The sequence below is a fragment of the Pongo abelii genome, chromosome 17, assembly GCF_028885655.2.
Source record: "Pongo abelii isolate AG06213 chromosome 17, NHGRI_mPonAbe1-v2.0_pri, whole genome shotgun sequence".
Classification (NCBI taxonomy): Eukaryota; Metazoa; Chordata; class Mammalia; order Primates; family Hominidae; genus Pongo; species Pongo abelii.
In genome coordinates, this window is record NC_072002.2 from 84,872,033 (window position 1) to 84,895,145 (window position 23,113).

A 23,113-nucleotide genomic window follows, 5' to 3' on the forward strand; every position below is an offset into this window, starting at 1 on the left:
TGATCTAGGAATGTTTCCTTGGCTCCATGACATCTCCCAGTTTGACATAGTGGGAGCTGAGAAATGCCATATGGCCTCAAAATAAATAAACCCTTGTAGATTTAAGTGTTTTCCCAGATTTTCAGATGCCTCTACTCTTGCTGAACTCATCACCAGCTATATCAGTAGAGAGGTGTTATGGGGCAATTCATTAGATTTCTGGTAGGTCATGAATGGTTGGTATAAGCTTTGTTTACTCGTATATTGTCATCCAGTTCTTTGAAATTCAATCTTATCCTAAAGTGGTAGTCAAACTAAAAAACATTAAGTAGGTGTTTGTGTTTAGTAGTCCTACTAATTTATCACAATCACATAGTAATTGTGATTATAATTTTTGGAATCTTTATCACTTTCTAGCACTTTACAGTGTCATTATTTATGGCATTTGTAACAACCTTGTTGCATAATTGATAACATCAGGGCTACATTTTTTTCATGTGAGCCTCAAGAAGCTTCCATTATCAACAAGAATTGGGGAAATGACTTTTTTTTACATTATAATACCTTATACATTAGGTTTTTCCTGATAACCTTTAGTAGACAATGATTTAAATTAACTGAAGTTTGAGTAAGAAATGTGTTAAAATTACTAAATAGTATGAAAACCACATTATACTTGTAATTTTCAGACACTTTTCTCCTACCTTAAGATTTTAACATCTTGTAAATATTAATATTTGAAGGAGAGAGGAAAAATACATTTGTAGTAGAAATATTCCCTCTAACAATTCTGTTTAACTAGTAAGTTTTTTTTAAGTTATCTTCCATGCCTGCTTCCCTAGTCTGAACTCCACATTCTGGTTGTCAAAAGAATGAATGGATTTAAATTTTCTAATCATTATTTTGGGCCCATGTTAGCAGTTGAAACAATTAAGTTCCTCACTCTTTCCTGCTTTTAGGATGATTTTAGACTGTGAGCATAAAATCAACCCTGTCCGCACAGAATTGAACATCGAATGGAGCAAGGTCTACACTCTCAGCCTGTAGCTGTGCTAATGTTAGGATTGAATTGTTATATTAATTCCCTCAAGAGACCCACAGCCTCAAAAGAGTTGGTTATTATCAGATGTCCAAAATTCAGAAACCCAAAGTCAGGCAAATGAGGAAACTGAGACAAGGATTTAATTTTTTTAAGTCACTGCAGGATTTCTCTCAAAGAAAACATCTGAAAATGGTTGAGAAAGTAGTTCCAGATCATTAACTATTTTACAGAGGGACTGAAAGCCAGGGAAAATAAAGAACAGAATGATAGTAGTATCTTAATATTAAATATGCATCAAAAATTAACAAAATATAAGTCAATATGAAATAATTTGAAATCAAATTCAGATTCACATGTATAGTGCATAGTTCAAGAAATAATGCTTACTCTTTTAAAAAATATATATATATGTATCAGTGGGTAGAGTGAGAGAGCTCCAACTTTGTTGTGAAAACTGATAACATAGTATGATTCTTTCCAGTTATAAGATACTGTATTACTTTAGTTATAGCAAGCAGTGCATAAATGACATCAACAACTCAGGCTGCTCCCTGACATAAAAGCCAGTTCCATCTTTACTGCAGATGACAGGACACTTTCCAAGACCTGCAGAGGCCCCCTCCACCCCAACCTTAGTGCATGCTCACACACACTCACACACACTCACACATACACACACACACACACACACATTTTTGGCTTTCGACCCACTCTGTGTGTTCCACTGAAGTTATCTTTTCCTTAATAGATTCACACAGAATTACCCCATCCTGCAAAATCCTCATCCCTATGAATCTCTAAAATATATTAAATAATGTGTTATATATTTGCTTTTTGTAAATCTTTATTTAATTAATTTATATATACTTTGTGAAGTCTTATACTGTACCTCATAAAGCGATGTCATTTGTAGTTGGTTCAATATGTTTGTGATCATTTTGATAAGAAATAACTTTGGACATTAGGCCCTTGTTAAGAAATAAAACACCCATTATAAATTTGCTTCTGTTGGAAAATAGATGATTTGGCATACTTCATTTTTAGTAACAATCTATTCTAGATAAATGATAATTTGGGGACATCTGTACCTAAAAACTAGCTGAACTACGTTTTGGGATGAGATGCAAAGCAACAGCTGTCCCTGGAACTGAAATGTGAATTTCTGGCAGAACAGAAAATATTATAATAATGAGGCAATAATAAAATTAGGAAATTAAATTATTTTAAAATCTGTCTGTGTGATTTTTCCCCTTGGTAAAAATACATGAAATACATAATTGAAAAATTACCTTCTTCTGAAGTCATAGTTTTTATCTTAACCATCAATAAATAAACCTAATCTATTGTTAACAATGTCTTATTCATAATTCTAAAAAATTTACAAATGATATTGCTATGAGGTTGTGCACTATTAAAGTTTGCTCCATCACTTAAAGGTAAAGCAGTTCAAAAATACTACTTTACATCACAACTTTGCATGACTGAGATTTTGAACAACTAAATTGATGGTTTTACCCACAAGTTATTTAATAAAGCTAACACTGTAATATTACTTGGTTTTCTTACATTTTTGTTATCATGTGATGAAATGTAACTATGTAATTAAACTAAATTCTGACAATCATACTCTGCTAATTTTTAAAATGTTACTTACTCCTTCACTTATTAGCTTGCTATTTTGAAAATAAAGTGAAAGAAGGCCCTTTATTAAATGAAAGGTTACCGATAATTTATTATGTATTTCCAATGTTTTCCTAACTCCATCTTTTAATATAATTGAATTTTTATTAGGTTGACTCTGGTTTGAAGGAATTATAGAATTTAATATGGAAAATGACACTAGAGATTAACACTTTTAGATATCCAGGCCGGGCGCGGTGGCTCACACCTGTAATCCCAACACTTTGGGAGGCTGAGGTGGGTGGATCACTTGACGTCAGGAGTTCAAGACCAGCCTGGCTAACATGGCGAAACCCCGTCTCTACTAAAAATACAAAAATTAGCTGGGCGTGGTGGCAGGCGCCTGTAATCCCAGCTACTCAGGAGGCTGAGGCACGAGAATCACTTAGACCTGGGAGGCGGAGGTTGCAGTGAGCTGAGATCGTGCCACTGTACTCCAGCCTGGGTGACAGAGTGGGACTCGGCCTCAAACTAAAAAAAAAAAGATATCCAGAGAGCTTAACTGGCTTGCATAATGTTGCACAGCTAGACAATGGCTTTTCCTACAGAACTCTGCTCACTCTCTAATAGCCAAAAAAAAAAAAAAAAAAAAAAAAAAAATTGAAAATAAACATCATTTGGTAGATACAGATTTAACTTCAAAAGCGAAATGCATGCAGCTGTGACTATCATGCTGTAATGTTATCAACGGCTTCTTTTATTTTTCAGCCCATAATTAAGTAGCCTTTGTCACTCAGATTTAGACCTGTCTAGAAATACATTTACAGAATCTGTTTTTCAAACTTAACCTTTAAATATTAGCTGGGCATTTCTTATGGGCTTACTAGATTAATTTGTTATGAGTATTTTTCCTTTTAGAGAATAATGCTTTTAAAGAGAGTATGAAGCTCCAATAATATCAGAGAAATCAAACTAGGTGAGAGAAAAGGAATCAAGTAGTCAGTACTGTTAAAGATGCCCTTCGATGGGTAAGTCTGGGCCAAATTCATGAATTGAAGAAAACAATGAAAAATGTATGAGACCTTTCCATTTTATGCAGCCAATAGAAGTTTGAAAAATGTTCAGGGGTGGCAACGATGATGAAATCACCCATTCTTTGTCAATATTGAATGAAATACAGCTTATTCTGAATATGAATTTTTAGTGACACATTTTCGTAACAAATTGGTTGTATGAACTTGATGAATTTTCTTTCCCTTTTTGTCACTATTAAAATCACAGAGACTATATTTACTTAGGAAAATGTATTTAGAAATAATGTAAAGGTTTATATAAGCTTAGAGCTAACATCAAAGAAGGTATTTAATAAATATATGTCACAAGGCACAGCTCAATACCAATTATGCTGCTATTTTCATAATGTACAAAGAACATCAACTCTTTCTACTTCCAGTTTAGTCAAGAAATATATTTTTAAAAGATTTATCTAATTTTAGCATCCATATGGTGAATTATTAAAATAAATATTTGAGTAAGAGCTGGATAGAATATCAAAACATTCACGGAAGTATGAATTACACTAATATGTAGGTATCTTTAGGATATTAGCCTGCTGATTTCATCTGATCTCAAAGGCCAATCACTACTTTTTGACTAATTGCTACCTCCAAAACATGAGTGGAGGACAAACAATATCTCCTGATCTTTGTTCTTGCCTCCTTTTAATTCCATTTGATATGCATCAATGACAGTATGGAGCTGTGACAGCAAATATTACATGGCTTTCTGTAGGAGACATGAAAATGGATAGAAGTAAGGAAGGAAGGAAAGCAAGAGAGACCATCCTCACTAGCTCCCTAAATTTCTTTCTCAAAGCTATGTCTGAACTTCTCTTTCCTTCTTCCTCCTCCTCCTTCTCCTCTTTCTCTTCCCCCCTGGCCACCCCACCCAACAAATAGGCTGCATTTTAATCACAAAAAAATTATTAGACACACAGTCTAACTCCAAAATTGTCTCATTATTTGGACTGTATAAATGTTTTAAAGCCTCTTTTTTTAAAAAAAGAAAAAATTTATTAGATGCCATAATCTAACAGACTCCAAATGTATCTGTTGCTACTTGAGTTCTATACATTTTTAAAACCTCATTTAAAAAAAAAATCCTCTATTTCTTCCTCTCTTGACACAAACTTGCATATAAGACAAACATACACTCATTGTCATTTTTTTTTGAGATGCAGTCTCCCAGGCTAGAGTGCAGGGGCACGATCTTGGCTTACTGCAACTTCCACGTCCCAGGTTCAAGCGATTCTCCTGCCTCAGCCTCCCAAGTAGCTAGGACTACAGGCGAGTGCCACCACAACTGGCTAATATTTTTGTACTTTTAGGAGAGACGGGGTCTCACCATGTTGGTCAAGTAGGTCTCGAACTCCTGACCTCAAGTGATCCTCCCACCTCGGCCTCCCAAAGTGCTGGGATTACAGGCACGAGCCACCACTCCTGGTCTCATTGTTACTTTCTATTCATGTGTGAATTACAGAGATCCGTTCTAAATATTCAATACTCTCTGAATATTCGCAAACTTTGGTTATGAGAAAGCCAAAGAGGGAAAATGTTATTCCGAAATTCAATTTTAAAAGCATGAGCTGAATGTTCTAACTACTGGGAATTCAAAAATGGGTAAGATTTGGTCCCTTCTGTAAGATTTGGCTCACCATCTGGAGAGGAAGTGTATACCTCAAGCCATGAGGCAGGTATACTTAGTCTAATCTTGCTTAATGACTGTCCTTTGAGTTCCATTTGACTTAAATTCCTTTCTTGTTCCAATATCTATTAAAAGTTACAGATAACCTGCTGTTTTTAGGTAACCTGCTGTTTTTGAGGCTTACGGTTTTTGACAAATCTAAGTACATTTCAAAGAGCCAAATATAGAGCTAGAAATTCATGCTCCCCCCCAAAAAATTATTAAGATCACTACTCAGAAATAACCCATTTTACTTACTGTAACTAGTCACTTTACTCTCATCAGAATAATCTAAAGAAAAATGTTACAAGAAATAGATTTAAAATGTTCTACTCAGCTCTCCACTCCTCCCTCCCTTCCTCTCCCTCCTATCTGACCCTTTTTCTCAACAGTGAAAAGGGATGGCATTAGAAATTCTAAAATGCATGGATCCTCAAGAGATCTGACTAGGAAATGTAACTAAAATGGAATTGTTACAAGTTTAGAATTTGTAAGTGGGACGCGTAGGCATTTAATGGGAGATAATGTCCATTGCACTTTTAAGATTATGCACAACTTAGACTGATTTGGGGTGACAATTGATATCTCAGGTAAAATCAACATTACATATAGTACAAAATGGTCTCTAAATTCATGAACAAAACATAACTCCATCCTTCATGTGACATTTGTAGTGTCCAACTCTTTAATAGAGATGTTGAACACACAAGTATCTAAGAGACACTATATGCCAAGAGATGTTACATTATGGTGTTTTACCTTGTAAATGATAACATTTTGATGGTGTATTTAACCATGTGTTTAACTTAAGCTTATGGATGGGGTTTGAGACATTATTTTTAATATATAAGAACACTGTGATTTCTCATTTAGTTCAGATCATTACTGTTGACTGTTTAGTAAAAGAGATTGCATTTGACTTTTTTTGTTTCTATCTAGACACAATATTCTTCCTGAGGCTTAAATGCCATGTGATTCTTACTGGTCAGTTACTATTTAAGCTTTTTCTTAACCTGGAAAAGATAGGAACATGTTTTGGGCAGTATTGGGTTTTTTTGTTTGTTCATTTGTTTATCTATACTAATAGAAAGTATTCAACGCTACTTCCACTAATGTGTAGAGAGAAAAGGGGTTCAGCTTTAAGAAATTATTAAATGATCTATTTATAAAAGCTTTGCACGATTTACATATGACCATATGGAATGAACAAACTATGAGGCAAGTCTGTAGACTTAGGTCTTTATTTCACATTAAAATGACTCTCTCACACATTCTTAAAAAACATTCCGCTAACAAACATTGCATAAAAGGCCTGAGGACATATAGACCTTCTGCCCTCTGTTGTGTTCATCTTCCTTCCTATTGTGTTTTTTTCTCAGAAGCCTAATATTTCAATATATAGACATAGAACCCTTGACAATGCCTTACTTCTGTGACTCCTCTTACCCGTGGAGTCTAATTCTCATTTACCTTTTGTGCAACTAAACCTTAAAATGAATTAATATTGAACACATCTGATGAGTGAAACACCACCATGTGACTCATATTTCATTTTAACAGAATTTCCCCCAAAAAAAGCTTATGAAATCTGGTGCTTTAGACTGAGCTCTGTGATGAGTGAGCATCCCCAGCAGTTCATCTTCAGTTTATTTCCAGTCATGTGGACTTGACATGTTATCTCCTTGTGGCTTGTGCTACAAATTTTCCTTATTACCTTTTGCCTCTGGACTTGAATACTTGTATAAGGCCTGATGTTGATCCAAGCATAGACAGTGAAACTCAGTATGATCTACTCATCTTCAGATTGATGTCTATACTTTATTATAAATATGTGCTTCATTTTGGATCATGATTTATAAAGATGAGCCAAAGAGCAGCCTAGACGAGAGCAAGTCATATGGAATGGAGTCCAGCAACAGGAACCCTAGTGCAGTATCAGAAAGTCAGGGCAAAGAGACAGGTCAGAAACCAAGATAACACAAAACATATGTGTTAAAATGTTTATTCATGGAGATTGACTTCTGCCTTTAGTGTCATCATGGTAAGAGCATGGAAGATGTTGCTGCCGTGCTTATAACAAGACAAAGCTGGAACGCTGGAAAGCTGAAAATCAATGACTTTTCTTAGACCTATTAGAGAACCAAGGTCCTGAGCAAACTGCCACCCCATAATCTGGAGATACAGATACATCCAGAGAGATACAGCGACCAATAGCCATTTATCTGGAGTCAAAGCACTGGAGCCATAAACTAGTATGAGCCTTTATATGGTAAGCTGGGTGAATTGCTGGCATCTGTTTGTGGACTACTGTGAGCAAGAAACCCATGGGGGCTGTGCTCTTGAGGCACTCCACACATTGAAGGGCTTTTCCAGTAGGAAACTCCAAGGTGCTCATTATGAGGATCCAAGAAAAATTTCCTCGTGGCTCTGGCAACAGATAGAGAGGGACATCCATTGTGAAATAAGCCGTGAACCTTCTTGGTAACAAAGATGGAAAGGACTCTGCCAAGCACAATTCCCAAACCTCGTCCCAGCCCCTGAAGTCTCCCTGTTCCACTTAAGACGGAAAATAACAGTCAACAGGGGGCAGGCCTTCAAAGAAATACATTGGGAATGCTGCAGCCAGGAAAGGGAGTTGAGGATGAGGAAGCAATACCACTGGAGAAGCTCTGTGAATGTCCCAGACACAGACCCACTAAAAGACTGAGATTTCACTGTAAGATTATAGAGCACTCTCCTTTCCCACAGCTTAGTACTACACCAACAGGGCTCCAGTATAGTAACAGTGAATTGCAGAGGAAAGAGCTGCAAGACAGAAAGTCTCTCTGAAGAGGAGCACTTAGGGAAGGCTGAACTCAAGAAGGGGAAAAACACATAAACAAACAAAACAAAGACACTAGAGGAATTTGAAGAAATTTAGCACCTATGGTTATAACAGACTTTAAACACAGTCTAATAGTTAGTCAGATTCAGATAAGTCTGAAAGCTAAAGACCTATTTACCTCAGTTCCTATTACATAACACACCAGATCTGGCTTGCAACAAAAAATTAAAAAAAAAAAAGTCAAAGAACGTCAAAAGGCAAGAAAAGTCATGGTCTGAAGAGACAAAGCAATCATTGGAACCAGATAGAGACATGACACGTGTCAGAATTATCAGACATGGAATTTATCATTAATATGTTAAGAGCTCTCCTGAAAAAAATAGACAACAGATGGATAATGTAAGAAGAAAGATGGAAACACTAAGAAGGAATAAAAAAGAAATGGTAGCAATAAAAAACATAGTAACAGAAAGGAAGGATATCTTTTATGCAATTATCAGTTGACTCGGAACCCCTGAAGGAAGAATCAATGACTTTGAAGCTAGGCCAATAGACACTTTTCAAACTAAAATTCAAAGAGTGGGAAAAACCCAGAACATTCAAGACTATGGAATAATTGAAGAAGAAGAAAGAATGGAGCAAAAGAATGTTAGAAGTAATAACATCTGGGAACTTGCCAAAATTAGTGATAGACACCAACTCAGGTAGCTCAGATAACACTAAATAGAATAAATACCAAAAAAAAAAAAGAGGGGAAAAGGAGAAAAACCTAGGTTGACCAATGAAAGATATGCCAAGAGAGAAAATTAAATCATATAAAAACCCCAGTTAAAATCAGAGAACACAGAAAAAGTAGTGAGGATAAAAAAGAAAGAACAAGTCCAAGAATAGAAAAGTTACATAGTAGATATTAATCCAACTATGTCAATAATCACTTAAATTTGAATAATCTAAATGTACCAATTAGAAGTGGTGGATTTAAACACACAAAAAAGATGAATGTTAGAGGTGAAAGATATCACGATTACCCAATATGATCATTACACATTGTATACAGGTATCAAAACATTACATGTACCCCCCAAATATATACAACTATTATATAGCAATAACATTTTTAAGTAAAAAAAGAAGGGGTGAATTTACAAATAGACGCAACTATACACTGTCTATAAGAAAGGCACATTAAATATAAATATTTAGATAATTTAAAATTAAAAGGATAAAGATGTGAGATGCTAATGTTAATTTTTTAAAAAACTGAAAGTTATGTTAATATCAGAAAAAGTAGACAGAACAAGAAAGATTATCAAGAATAAAAGGGACATTACATGTGGTAAAGGGGTTAATTCTCCAAGAAAACCTAACGATTCTGAAAGTATATGTACTAACAAGAGTATCAAGATACATGAGACAAAAACTAACAAAACTGCAAGGAGAAATAGAAAAATCCACTATTATACTTGCAGTCTTTAACGAGACTTGATCACTTGATCTGTCAGTATGTGATAGATCAAGAAGAGGGAAAATCAGAAAGGATATAGATAATCTGAACAGTGCTATCAATCAATTTGATCTAATGGACATTTGTAGAATATTACACTCAACAGCAGAATGAACATTCTTCTTAAGATCACATGAAACATTCTACAAGATAGACCATATTCTGGGCCATAAAATACACCTGAAAAATTTAAAATAATAGAAATTTTACAAAGAATGTTTTAAAAACATGATGAAATTAAGTTAGAAATCTGTAAGAGATATAAAGTAGAAAAATCCCAAAATATATAGAGATTAAACAACACATTGTAAATAATTTATGGCTCAAAGAAGAAATATCAAAAGAAATTTTAAAATATTTTGGACTAAATGAAAATAAAAATAGAGCTTACCAAAACTTGTAGAACAAAGTGAAATTTATAGCATTAAGTGCCACTATTGGAAAAGAAAACAACATACAAAATCAATAATCTAGGCTTCCACCTTAAGAAACGAAAGAGGCCGGGCGCGGTGGCTCACGCCTGTAATCCCAGCACTTTGGGAGGCCGAGGTGGGCGGATCACGACGTCAGGAGATCGAGACCATCCTGGCTAACACGGTGAAACCCCGTCTCTACTAAAAACGCAAAAAATTAGCTGGGCGTGGTGGCGGGCGCCTGTAGTCCCAGCTACTCGGGAGGCTGAGTCAGGAGAATGGCGTGAACCCGGAAGACGGAGCTTGCAGTGAGCCGAGATCGCACCACTGTACTACAGCCTGCGCGACAGAGCGAGACTCCGTCTCAAAAAAAGATAGCTATTCATTAGACATTGAAAGAATTATAAAATAGACATACAAAATTACAGAAAGGTTAGAAGAGTAATCTATATCTCTAGAAGCTACTGAGCCATTACATTTCTTTGTACATTTTTTATGTGAGCTAAAAAGAAATCAAAATTTGCTTCTGAGGACCATTATACAATAAAAATAAAGTGTGGGATAAATCAGCTCAACTGAAGCCACATCCAAAGCTGTTACTCAGAAAACTTAGTATCACTGAGAGTATATTGGAGAGCTCAAAGTCTTACTCAGGCAGCTGATCAAAGAAAAATGGTCTTAGTCACTGTAAGTAGTTTTGGATACCTGGCATAAAGGATGTAATGAATACATGATTGAATAAGGATATAACTTAAGAATGCATTTTCATAAAAACATAAAATCAGTTGAGATTATGTAAATTTTGAAGAATGAAGAAAGTTATCATAGCTTCTTCTCAAGTTTTATTTTTATGTCTTACAAATATGGCTGGGAAATACAACACAAGGCTTCCTTTTCAGGAATTTGGAGAACTTATGCTTGGTATTTTAAACTCACGAGAACTTAGTCTAGAAAGGTCCTCCACTTATTTGACCACAGGTAGAAGATTGGCTCTGCTTTCTTCCTGTAATATTGGTTTCTATAGGTCAAATGATACACAGTATAATTTTGTAGCATTTTGATTAGAAGTTTTCCATTTAAAAATGGACAAAAATCAACTTCTTACTTGAAATTTTGGAGGTAGTATGTTACCAAAAAAAAATGGTAGTTTTTGTAAAGGTATACCCGTGTCTAGACATAAGTTGAAGGTTTAAAAATCAATAGATTTGAATAAAGTCTAGAAAAATATGCAATGTATACATGCGGATGATTAGTAAACCCTTATATCCAAATGCAATGTCAATAGTGTTACTAAAAACGAACTATCGGCCATTATTGCAAAACTGCCAATTGAGAATATTGATATAGATACTAACTGTATTTGTGTTTTTTCAGCAATTTATTTTAAAACAACCTTGGATATATTTAGGTACATCTGGAATAAACTCAGGTATTACATAGGGCCTTGAAACATATATAAAAGGGTATATTAAACCCTGCCTTTAAGAAAACTATCATCTGGTCGAGTAGGGACATTTGTCGGTTGAAGTTTTTCAGCAAGCCTGGAGGGAATGTCACGGTGTGTTCTGTTTGGAAAGTAAGTTGTACCTTGACTGTCACTACGGAAGCTGAAGGGGGAGATACCGGCTGCTGCCTCCCAGATATATTTAAGAGACACTGATTTTGGAACAAGTCAAAATAGGGGCTCAGGACTCATCAGAACGTGGGGTACTGATGCTGCTCAGATTCACTGCCCCGTGTTCTAGGGAGGGTATTGAAGCCCAAATTGTTGTTTTCTGCAGGAAACAAGTGTTTCCTGCCTCGTTTCCCACTGGAGTTGCCACATGTTGTATTTTGCAAGCCTACTCTATCAGGTGTCCTGGGAATTCTATGAGCCACCCCTATCTTCAAATACTTTTTTTTGTTGTTGTTTTTGTTTTTGTTTTTGAGACGGAGTCTGGCTCTGTTGCCCAGGGTGGAGTGCAGTGGCGCGATCTTGGCTCACTGCAACCTCTGCCTCCCGGGTTCAAGCGATTCTTCTGCCTCAGCCTCCCAAGTAGCTGGGACTACAGGTGCGTGCCACCAGGCCCGGCTAATTTTTCTATTTTTACTAAGACAGTGTTTCACCATATTGGCCAAGCTGATCTCGAACTCCCGACCTCGTATTTCTTTTTCCTTCAACAGTCAATCTGTTTTCGTGCTTACAACCAATACCCCCAACTTTTACAGACACAAAAGCAAACATAATAGACTTATTATTCCTTGTTATGGGCACTTGTTAAACATTTACAACGTGGAGATGCATGTCCTTTTTTTTTTTTTAGCATGAAAATTTGTAAACTTTTTTTATTATTATACTTTAAGTTTTAGGATACATGTGCACAATGTGCAGGTTTGTTACATATGTATACATGTGCCATGTTGGTACGCATGTCCTTTTGTTCTAGCAAATGTTTTAGAGTGGATTCTAGGTTTCATATATTCCTCCCCCTTTTTCTGGATGAAGGGAGACACCAGGATGGCAGCTGTGTGCCTCTCCTTCTAGCCCCAAGTCAAGCTTCTAATGGAGTCTTTCTAAGGAAGTTGACATTGCTAGAATTCCTGCTGCATCAGAGAGGAGTTTCAGGTAAATTTATGGTAAATACAGAAAAAGTAAGTCCCCAAAATGATAATTATTAGCTCTAGGTGGAAAAAAAGTTATGTAGGAGGGAAAGCAAAATATTTTTACCATGTGGTTTAATTAAGAGTGGTGGCAAGGTCATGAGAAATAAACGCCAAATATTGATATAATCATATTTTAATACAAATATTTCTGAAAGAGACATGAGAAGAGTGTTTTACGTGGTGAGTTTAGGGAGAGAAAGACATCTAAATGAATAATGAATGTCTAAAATTGAAAAAAATGTATTAGTGTCATAAGCATGCTATTCAGAAAAGTGAACATAAATAAAATAATGAGTTAGAAGTAGTAAAATTTGTTGTCTCAAGGTAACGAAAATGAGGAAGGGCAAGGGACTACTATGTTTTGGAAAGAAAAAATTAAAGCCCTTTGACCCTTTGCACTACATGCACTTATAAAATACAGAGGACAAGGCTGGGAGTGGTGGCTCATGCCTGTAATCCCAGCAATTTGGAAGGCCGCGGCAGGTGGATCACCTGAGGTCAGGAGTTCAAGATAAGCCGGACCAACATGGAGAAACCCCGTCTCTACTAAAAATACAAAATTAGCCAGGCATGTTGGCGCATGCCTGTAATCCCAGCTATTCAGGAAGCTGAGGCAGGAGAATCACTTGAATCTGGGAGGCAGAGGTTGTGGTGAGCCGAGATTGTGCCATTGCACTCCAGCCCGGGCAACAAAAGCGAAACTCCATCTCAAAAAAATAATCATAAAATAAAATACAAAGAACATTGCATTGAGAGAAAAGTTACAATGTATCATTGATTTGAATTTTTTCTGCATGTAATTAATCAGTTAATTTTATTCTGTAGAAATTTTTTCCTGCTATTTCTCCACGGCAAAGGAAACTAGTGATGGTGAAACATTGTGTTTTATTCATTCAAAACAACAGAATACAAGACATCAAGGAAAATATTTCTATACCCTACAAGAACCAAAAATCCAAAAGTACACACTAACACTAGAAAAAGTGTTCTGGACAGGTTGACCATATAACTTATTCTAACAAAGATAACAGGAAATAAACCAGAATTATCCCAGACATTTATTACCCATACTTCCAAATAGACCTTTTCTTACATCTTATAACATAGTTAGTGCTTTGAATCTAGAAAAACATATGTAAACCGACCTTGAGGATTTATAAAATTTCCTTAGAAAGCATTGCAGTTAATTCTAGAAGCTATTTTTCTACGTATTGAATCACTAGAAATAGAGAAGCTTTAAAAAAAAAAAAAAAACACTTGTTTTTAGTTTTCAGATACATGTTTTAAGAGCCCAGAGTCTTGGCTGGAAGAATTCTAATGAACAGATCAGTGAAAAAATATACTTATACAGTAGTCTGAAGGTGGAGGTCAATACTTTCTAGATGTTACATTTTAATAGTAGCTAAACTAATGATGACATGTTTATATTGTCTTATATTTTTTAAAGATATTTTCTTATCACTGTTGTGAAAAAGAAACTTTGTACTCACAATTTAGCATCTCCACTTACAGTTTATAAGCATCTTTATAATATCGTCAATCTTGCTGAAATTTCATATAAGCAGTACGAAATACAGTACATCATTATAAATCAAGGAGAAGCATTTTGGTCACAGCGATCTCTCATTACAATGTGGATTCTCTCAATTTAGAAAATTACTGTTATACAGCTCTAATTTTTACTTAATGCTGTTCTATAGAAACCAATATAACTTGGATGTTCATGATAGAAGAATGCCTACTAAAAGTATTTTTACTTACTCTGTCTTTTAAATTGATAACCCATGTATTTTAAGTTTATATATATAGTATTCTAGTAATAAACTGAATTACTTAAAACTTAAATTGGAGTTTTTACTAAAAATTATATCACCTACCTCCCATTTTAAGCATGATTACAAGTAAATGAAATTTCTATTTTATTTTCTCAACATACCTAAAGTTCTTTAAATAAAGTTTGAAGTTACCTCTTATAATAATATAGTCAACGCATAGTCATCATAGTTCAATAAGATGTGTTCTTTCCCTGACAAAACTGTGTACTCCACGATGATGTTTAACAAATCTACCTATCATATTATCACAAAGTAATTTCCTTTAATTGGTTACTTTAACGTAAATATTTATGGCATTCAAAGGAAGCATAGATTCTTAATGTATTATCCATCAATATAAATTATGTGTGTACATATATATATATATATATATATATATATATATATAAAACTTAAAAAGCATTTTGCTTCCAAAGCAGCAACTTGTAAAAAATATCTATATTTAAAATATAATTTACTGGAATTCTGATCTTTTATTCTGTGGATCTGTTTTTAATCTGCTTTCTTAGTAACAATCAGAATCATAGGTGCAAAAGAGTAGAGGGGGAGAAACATACACTAGGGAGAGTTCCAAAACTATCACGAATTAGGGATGATGTTAAAAAGATTACAATGAAAGTGCTTTGGTAAGTAAAGATGTCCAGAGAAAGAAAATGAATGAATGGAATTTCACAAGCATTACCCCTGAGGGTATAACAGGAGTATCAGAAGAGGTCAGAGAATTTTCGGGAGGACTTAGGATGGCTCCAAATTCCTGAAAAAATCCTACACTCTGTAGAGGAAGAATATATAGAGAAGAAAGGACAGAGTAAATAGTTCTCATCAAAATTTTGAATGAGATCAAAAACACAAACATACGCAAGGAAAAAAGAGACAAGTTCCAAATGTTCTGGAGGCTTTGCAATACCTCAGTGGTTTGCTACAAAAGTCTTTCATGAAGTTCCCAGTAAAAACCACCATGACAATGGTATCTGACTGTACTGTTCCTTCCACACCCAGTCATTATTTTTTTCTCTTAAAATTGGATTTATATTTCCCCATACTACAATTGTAAAAATGTTTTCCTGCTCACATACACTAATCACTGAGAATTTGGTTATTGGAGTTTTCCAGAAAGTGATATTTTGACTGTATTTACCCTTCAGAAAAGAAATTATTTACCTTTTAATGGATGCTATGCTTGCTTCACCATGCAAACCAATAAATTCACTCATGGAATCTTTGATTGATCTGATAGGAGAGTGTTTTCTTGTAAATTGCCTTTCAAGTTTGTTACACTAATATATTTGTGGAAACATTTCATGAATCCAGGTATTAAAAGATCTTTAAGCAAACATAATAAAAATGAGAGTTTACTCTTCTTGCATATACTTAAGTACAACTAGGAAATGGTTGTTTTTATTTTTTCACTCCTGAAAAGGGTTAAAAAAACTCACAAATTTTATAATTCACAGAAATGTGGGCACTTACCATTTCTGTAATTCACAAAACAAGTGCATTATTTGGCACACATGGTGTTTAAGGCTAAAACCATAAAATACTAATTAGCTTAAAAGTGTAAATTACATCTTAGAATCTGTCTAGGCAACAGGAGAATTTAGATTTGCTTCATTTAAGATTATCATGAAGTCCACAACTTTGATATTTAAATACAGCCTTCATAATGAATCTTTTCTAGACGGTGGTCTTTAGAAATCTTTAGAGACAAATAATGAATCTTTTAGACATGAATGATCACTATATTTAATAATAGCCATTGTCCTTTCAAGGTAACCATGACAGTTTTATTCAGTTTGGCAAATGCTTTTCATTGTTTGCCTACATCTAGAATTTAAACAATATCAGGTATGGTCTCTAATTGCTTTGACTGTTGGTGATGTCATTAGGGCTGTCTTTGTCCAAATAGTGAAGCAGAAGTTTCCCTTTGTATTTTTCTGTGGTTTGATTCCTTTCTCCTTTTGCCTGTACTCTCCCAATTTCTTTTTTCCCTCCCAAATTTCTACCCTACCATCCTATGCCACCACTTCCAACCGTCACTTTTAGTGGTATATTATATTCAAGTTTCACATAATCATTAAAAAATAATAACTAGGTGCCTGACCCTTTTGAGAGAATTTACATATTAAAAATAATTCTAAAAAGTAAAAAAAAAGTCAAAAATATTAAGTTATTTATTACTGGACTATCTACTACATTTGCTCCTAAGGCTAGACCTGGGGTGGCGGCAAGAATTCTATACAGAATGAGAGATAAATATATATGAGAATAGTAAGGGATTGCCCTCTTGCATTTATCTTCCTCTTGATTATTCATTTCTTCTATTGCCAGGTACTCTTCTGGACTATCCTGATAGAGTGGATTCTAGAAGTATGGACAGAGATACCCCATTTCTAGAATCCATCCCATATTTCACTTTTTAGTTAACCAAGAATGTCTTGGTTAATCACTGCAGTCAATATTTGCTGGTAAACTCTCCAGTTTTGCGACTCCCCTTCCCTCTTCTAACCATGCTCTGAATTGCCCAGTATTGTGCTTTGAACCTGCTCTCAGCTCTAGAAGTGAACCCTTAGTTTACTTAAGATATTCCATCCTTTCTGGTCATGATGCCTATTTAACAGTGAAAAAATAACCAAATTTGTTTGCTCCATTTGAGAAGCAAACTCTCTACCAGACAGAAACAAGGATGTATGAATTGTCAAGAGTTGGTAGCCATCTTGCCAACACAAGAGGAAAGCCTGCATGACAGTGAGGCCAAGACCAGGGAAACGAATCCAACACTGTGGAAAGGGATTCAGAAGCCAGTTTATGCCCATACTTAATTCTAGACACAACATTTAAGCCCTGATAAATAGCCCTTGCCCAAAGCTTAATCTCCCCTGGATCATTCTGTTATATGATTCAGTAAGTTTTCTTTTGTATATAAACAAGTTAGAGTCAGGTTTTTTGAAACAGTTCTATGAAAAATGATTTTAGGTAATGAAGTATTTTTCCTACCAAAGGAACTCAATTCAGACAACTAGTATCTAAGGTAGACCTTGGGTAGTGGAAAAAAATTGCATAAAGATCCATGCATGAGTACATAAGAGTCATCACTAATGCACTCATGTCAAGAATAAGCTTAAACTCTAGTCTTTGGTCTACGAGAGAAGGTTGGATAGTTGACATAAACATCCTCTCTTGCATCATCCATGGATTGATTGGTAGGTTGACTGGTAGAGATGGGACTTCTATAGTTGTTGGGTGCCTAGAAAGACAAACAGCAGAGAGTGTCAATAATTCACTGCATTTCAACAACTAATGAAGACATTCAAAACATACCTCTCATAAATGCAGGCATGATATGGGACAAGTTTCCATTATAATTAATTTGATAAAACATTTTTCTCATTGTATTGAACTTCTCTTAGAAATCACATTCTTGACTGAGATGCAACAGAAACCTAGTCTAGATTAATACTTGCTGTATTGTGCTATGAATTACCTGTTTCAATGTAGAACTCCCTCTCCCAATGTTAAGCTATTTTGATAAGAACAATTATTATCATTTTTATATGGAAATTCTAACACAGTGTCTGAACTTTAAAAAATAAGCAACATATAAAAAGTTAACAAAACTAAACTGACATCAAGATGGTATTGTATAATCATTCATCTTCTCTACCATAATCAAGTCACTTTGACCACATATGTACATATGTAACAGAAAATATGCGGGTGTAAAAAAAGAAAGACAAATTGACAGACAAAAGAAACTAGAGAAAGGTCTTTTGATGAGTAATTTAAAAATTTAGATTGACCTTAGTGTTGTTGGTTTTTTTGAGTCAGAGTCTCGCTCTGTTGCCCAAGCTGGAGTGCAGTGGCGCAATCTCGGCTCACTGCAACCCCCACCTCCGAGGTTCAAGCAATTCTCCTGCCTCAGCCTCATGAATAGCTGGGATTACAGGCATGCACCATCACACCCGGCTAATTTTTGTATTTTTAATAGAGATGGAGTTTTGCCATGTTGGCCAGTCTGGTCTCAAACTCCTGACCTCAGACGATCCACCCACCTCAGCCTCCCAAAGTGTTGGGATTACAAGCGTGAGCCACCATGCCCAGACAGACCTTAGTGTTTTTAAGAAGAAAGTAAAATGAAAATTCAAGTGCCATGATTACTTATACAAGTTATCTTTTAAAAAACAGAATGAAGTAGTTCTAATGTCTTTTTTTGACAGTCCAACCTATTAACTCTTTAATAATCCTTCAAAATAGTATTCTACAAAAGCCTGAAAAAGTTGGATACCTAATATAGACAGTTGCAAAACTCCTTTTCATTCCCGAAATTCACAACAATAAATGTGACTGGATTGGCATGAGTAGACAAAGGCTAAGGATGAAGAAGGGAATCCCAAAATTGTATATGACAGAGGACCAATTTATTGCTTGCTGAAGTGGCTGATGAAACAAAGTAAGGTTTCTTGATTCTACAGTTGGCATCAAGAAGCAATCCATGTTTTTTGCCAACAAACAAAAAAATATTTTTGCAAAAGTAACTACTTAATAAACAAAAAGTTAAACTGATAAATTATGAAGGCATCTGATGAACACATGTTGGATTGTCAGAACCCTTTTAGTACTTGGCTTTTGGCCATGTAGAATTCAATTGCAAATAATTAAAATGAAAAGAAATTTATATACTTTTGGATAGGAATTGGGGAATTTTTTGTCTTAGTTTGGGCTGCTGTAACAAAATACCGTAGACTGGGTTGCTTAAACCACAAACACTTATTCCTCACAGTTCTGGAGGCTGGAAAGTCCAAGATTAAGAAAGTATCTTCCTAACTTGAGAAAAAAAAAAAGAGTCTGGTGAGGGCCTGAGGGCCTGTTTCTTGGTTTGCAGACAACTGTCTTCTCAGTATCCTCACAATGCAAAGAACAGAAAGAGGAAGGAAGCTCTTGTCCTTAAAAAGGCACTAATCCCATTCACGAAGATTCCACCCTCATGATCTAATTACATCCCAAAGTCTCCACCTCCTAATATCATCGCATTAGGCGTTAGGAATTCAACATATGAATTTTGGGAAGACACAAATGTTCAATCCATAGCAACGTTTTTTTGTGAAATTTCATAAACAGGATGCTGTGCATTAAAGAAAGAGATTTGAAGTATAGTGGGGATAATGAGCATGAAAATACATATATATCCCTCTTATCTGCAAACCCAGAAGGAAGTTTCTAGTCTTTTAGTTAAACACTAAGGGGCAGAAGCAAGGCAGAATAAGGAAGAAACTTTTACAGCTCATCAAACTCCTGCAGCCCATAAGGAAATAAAAAAGTTCTTTGACTGTATAACATGAGTATACACTAATTAATAACTTAACTGCAAAGATGATAATAATAATGAATATCATTATGTTCTTCTATGTGCTTGCTACGTTTCTGGTTCTTTTATGCAATTTAACCATCACAATAACCTTATGACATAAAAATATTATGTCCTCTCCTGGATTGGATACTGTCCCCCGCAAATTCACGTCCTCCTCAGAACCTCTTAATGTGACCTCATTTGAAAATAAGATCCTTGTAATTAGCTAAGCTCATGCAACGCTGTGCTGGAGAAGGGTGGGCCTTTAAGTCCAAGATGACTGGGGTCTTCATAAGAAAAGAAGGAAGGCAGACACATACACACAGCTGAGAACAGTGATCAGAGGGGCAGAGACTGGAGCGATGTGTCTACCAGCCAAGGATCGACAGCTCCGCTAGAAGCTGGACAGAAGCATGGGATGGATTCTCATCCCACGAAGAAACCAGTCCTTCTGACACTGTTTTTTGTGCTTCAACCCTCCAGAATTATGGAAGAATAGATTTCTGTTGGTTTTAAGCCACCCAGTTTTGGTAATTTGTCACAGCAGCCTTAGAAAAGGAACAAAGATTTAGGGAAGGCATAGTGTTGATTGTTATTACGCCAGGGTAATTGCTCCTTTATTTATATTCATATAAAAAACTTAGTTTCAAAGGGTATTAAAAATAGAATAGTTCAGAAAATAACTTTCTTCAAATAGCTGATATTTAAATTACAGGCAACTGCATGATCAGGTTACTGAAAGGACAATAAAATATAAGATTGCTAACTGCAAAAGAGACTGACTTTGCATTTGTAAATTACAAAAGAAAAAAATGACAGTTCCGTATAAACTTACCTTCTGTGTATCCCAGGACTCTGTAAATAGATCTCTTCTCTCTCTCCTTCTCCTTCTGGAATGCATATTCAATAAGGAATATAAAGATATGATATTCCAGCACTAATATTATTTCATATACTCTATACCTCACTGTACCCCTAGCTCACATGCACTTTCTAATATGTTGAAGTAGCTTTATGCACATTTATCCAAAATTCTGTTACCCTACACTTTTTTTCATTTTCCCTGTCTTCTCCAAATTGCTCCCAGATGGTGAAGGCAACTAAATGGATACCTAACCACTGTGCATTAGTAATTAATCTCAGTGATTTTACTAAAGAATGATTTATAGTGACTTGTTACATAAATGGCTTATAGCCTTCTACAAACAACCTCACATTTAAGACATTTTCCACAATTAAAATTTCTTTTAAATGCCAGCAGTGTAACTTCTTAAATGACAATGTAATGAAGCTTTATAAAATCTTTTGGGTGTTATTCTAAACCACTTGTATGGATTATTTTATTAAATCACGTACATAGATTATTTTATTAAGATTTTACATAAACAGGTTTAGAAACTAAGGTGTGAAGAGGAAGAGTAACTTGCCCCAAATCACATGATCGGTTAGTGGTAGTACTGGAATTTAAATCCATCGCCCTCCCTCTTGACTATTAAGCTCTACAACTTCTGGAATCACTTCGCTGTGGCTGAAAGGACCATCTGCAACCACAGTATTCAATAAACGCTCCACAGTTCCAATGAAACCCATAAAAACCTAACCAGAGGAATCATAGAAGAGAAAATACCAGAGAAGAAGAGGCTACTGTAACTGAATGCAAGAGCTGATATAACTGTATCCAACTATATAAAATAGTTATTATAGGGAGATGGTGACTCTTTTTTATCTCCCTAAATAAAAGATTCTTATTGAACAACAGAGGAGATAGGTTAGATACAGAAATGTAATGTTTTGGGAGTTCTCTTTAAGGTGAGGTTGTAATTCCTTTGTGAATATCTTGAAAACAAGATGGTCTTTCTCCAGGGAAATGTTATGCAGGAAATGGATATTGACTCTAATTGTCTCTTCTAGTTGCTTTGAAATCCTCCTATCATGTCTATATAATCTTACCTTATTCCATGTGCATTTATTTCTTATTTATCATTATTTTGACCAATTATTCATTAATTTATTTATTCTATGTGTAAATTTACTATACACAAGGCATATGGCTAGATGTTTTATATAAATTAGATCATTTACTCCTCAAAATAAATCTATGATATAGATGCTATTATTCTCCTCATTTTAAAGATGAGGAAAAGATCTATGATCTTTGACCTTTTGTTAAATTGTGGTTCACAAGGCTTGCTATCTCACAACATGCAGTTAACGTTCCCAACCAGGTCCAAATGCATGCATTTGCACACACACGCACATGCACACACACACACGCACACACACACGCACATGCACACACACACTCACACACACAATTTAAATAAGCCTGGAGTATACAATGTGATGAAACAAAAGAGAACATGGAACTTAGAGTCAAATGATCTGTGTTTAACTTGCACTCTGCAATTTACTAGCTGAGTTATTTATGTCTTTAAAGTTCAGTCCTCTCATCTGTATTATTAAAAAGTCAAAAAATATTAGATGCTGGCAAGGTTGTGGAGGAAAAAGAACACTTTTACACTGTTGGTGGGAATGTAAATTAGTTCAGTCATTGTGGAAGACAGTGTGGTGATTCTTCAAAAACTTACAGACAGAGATACCATTCGACCCAGCAGTGCCATTACTGGGTATATGCCCAAAGGAATATAAATCATTCTACTATAAGACACATGCATGCATGTGTTCATTGCAGCACTATTCATGATAGCAAAGACATGGAATCAACCTCAATACCCATCAATGATAGACTGGAGAAAGAAAATGTGGTACACATACACCATAGAACACTATACAGCCATAAAAAGAAATGAGATCATGCCCTTTGCAGGGACATGGATAGAGCTGGAGGCCATTATCCTTAGCAAACTAATGCAGGAACAGAAAACCAAGTACCACATGTTCTCACCTATAAGTGGGAGCTAAATGATGAGAACACATGGACACATAAAGGGGAACAACACACACTGGAGCTTACTGGAGGGTGGAGGGTGGGAGGAGGGAGATGATCAGGAAAAATAACTATAGGGTATGAGGCTTAATACTGGGTGACGCAATAATCTATACAACAAACCCCATGACACACGTTTGCCTATGTAACAAACCTGTACATCCTGCACATGTATCCCTGAACTTAAAATAAATGTTAAGAAAATAAAAATGAAAATAAA

General features: G+C 35.3%; 1 protein-coding gene across 2 annotated transcripts in view; it reads right to left on the bottom strand.

Moving 5' to 3' along the window:
* Positions 1-15,074: 15,074 nt before the first annotated feature.
* Positions 15,075-23,113, bottom strand: part of CD226 (CD226 molecule) — a 141,339-nt gene continuing 133,300 nt past the window's right edge. For both annotated transcript variants that reach the window (XM_054538076.2, XM_024235980.3), the window contains 2 exons: positions 20,782-20,836; positions 15,075-17,846 (listed from right to left, as the gene is read on the bottom strand). In XM_054538076.2, the coding sequence (XP_054394051.2) occupies positions 17,721-17,846; positions 20,782-20,836 (181 nt within the window). In that variant the 3' untranslated portion in view covers positions 15,075-17,720. The remainder of the gene's footprint in view (positions 17,847-20,781; positions 20,837-23,113) is intronic.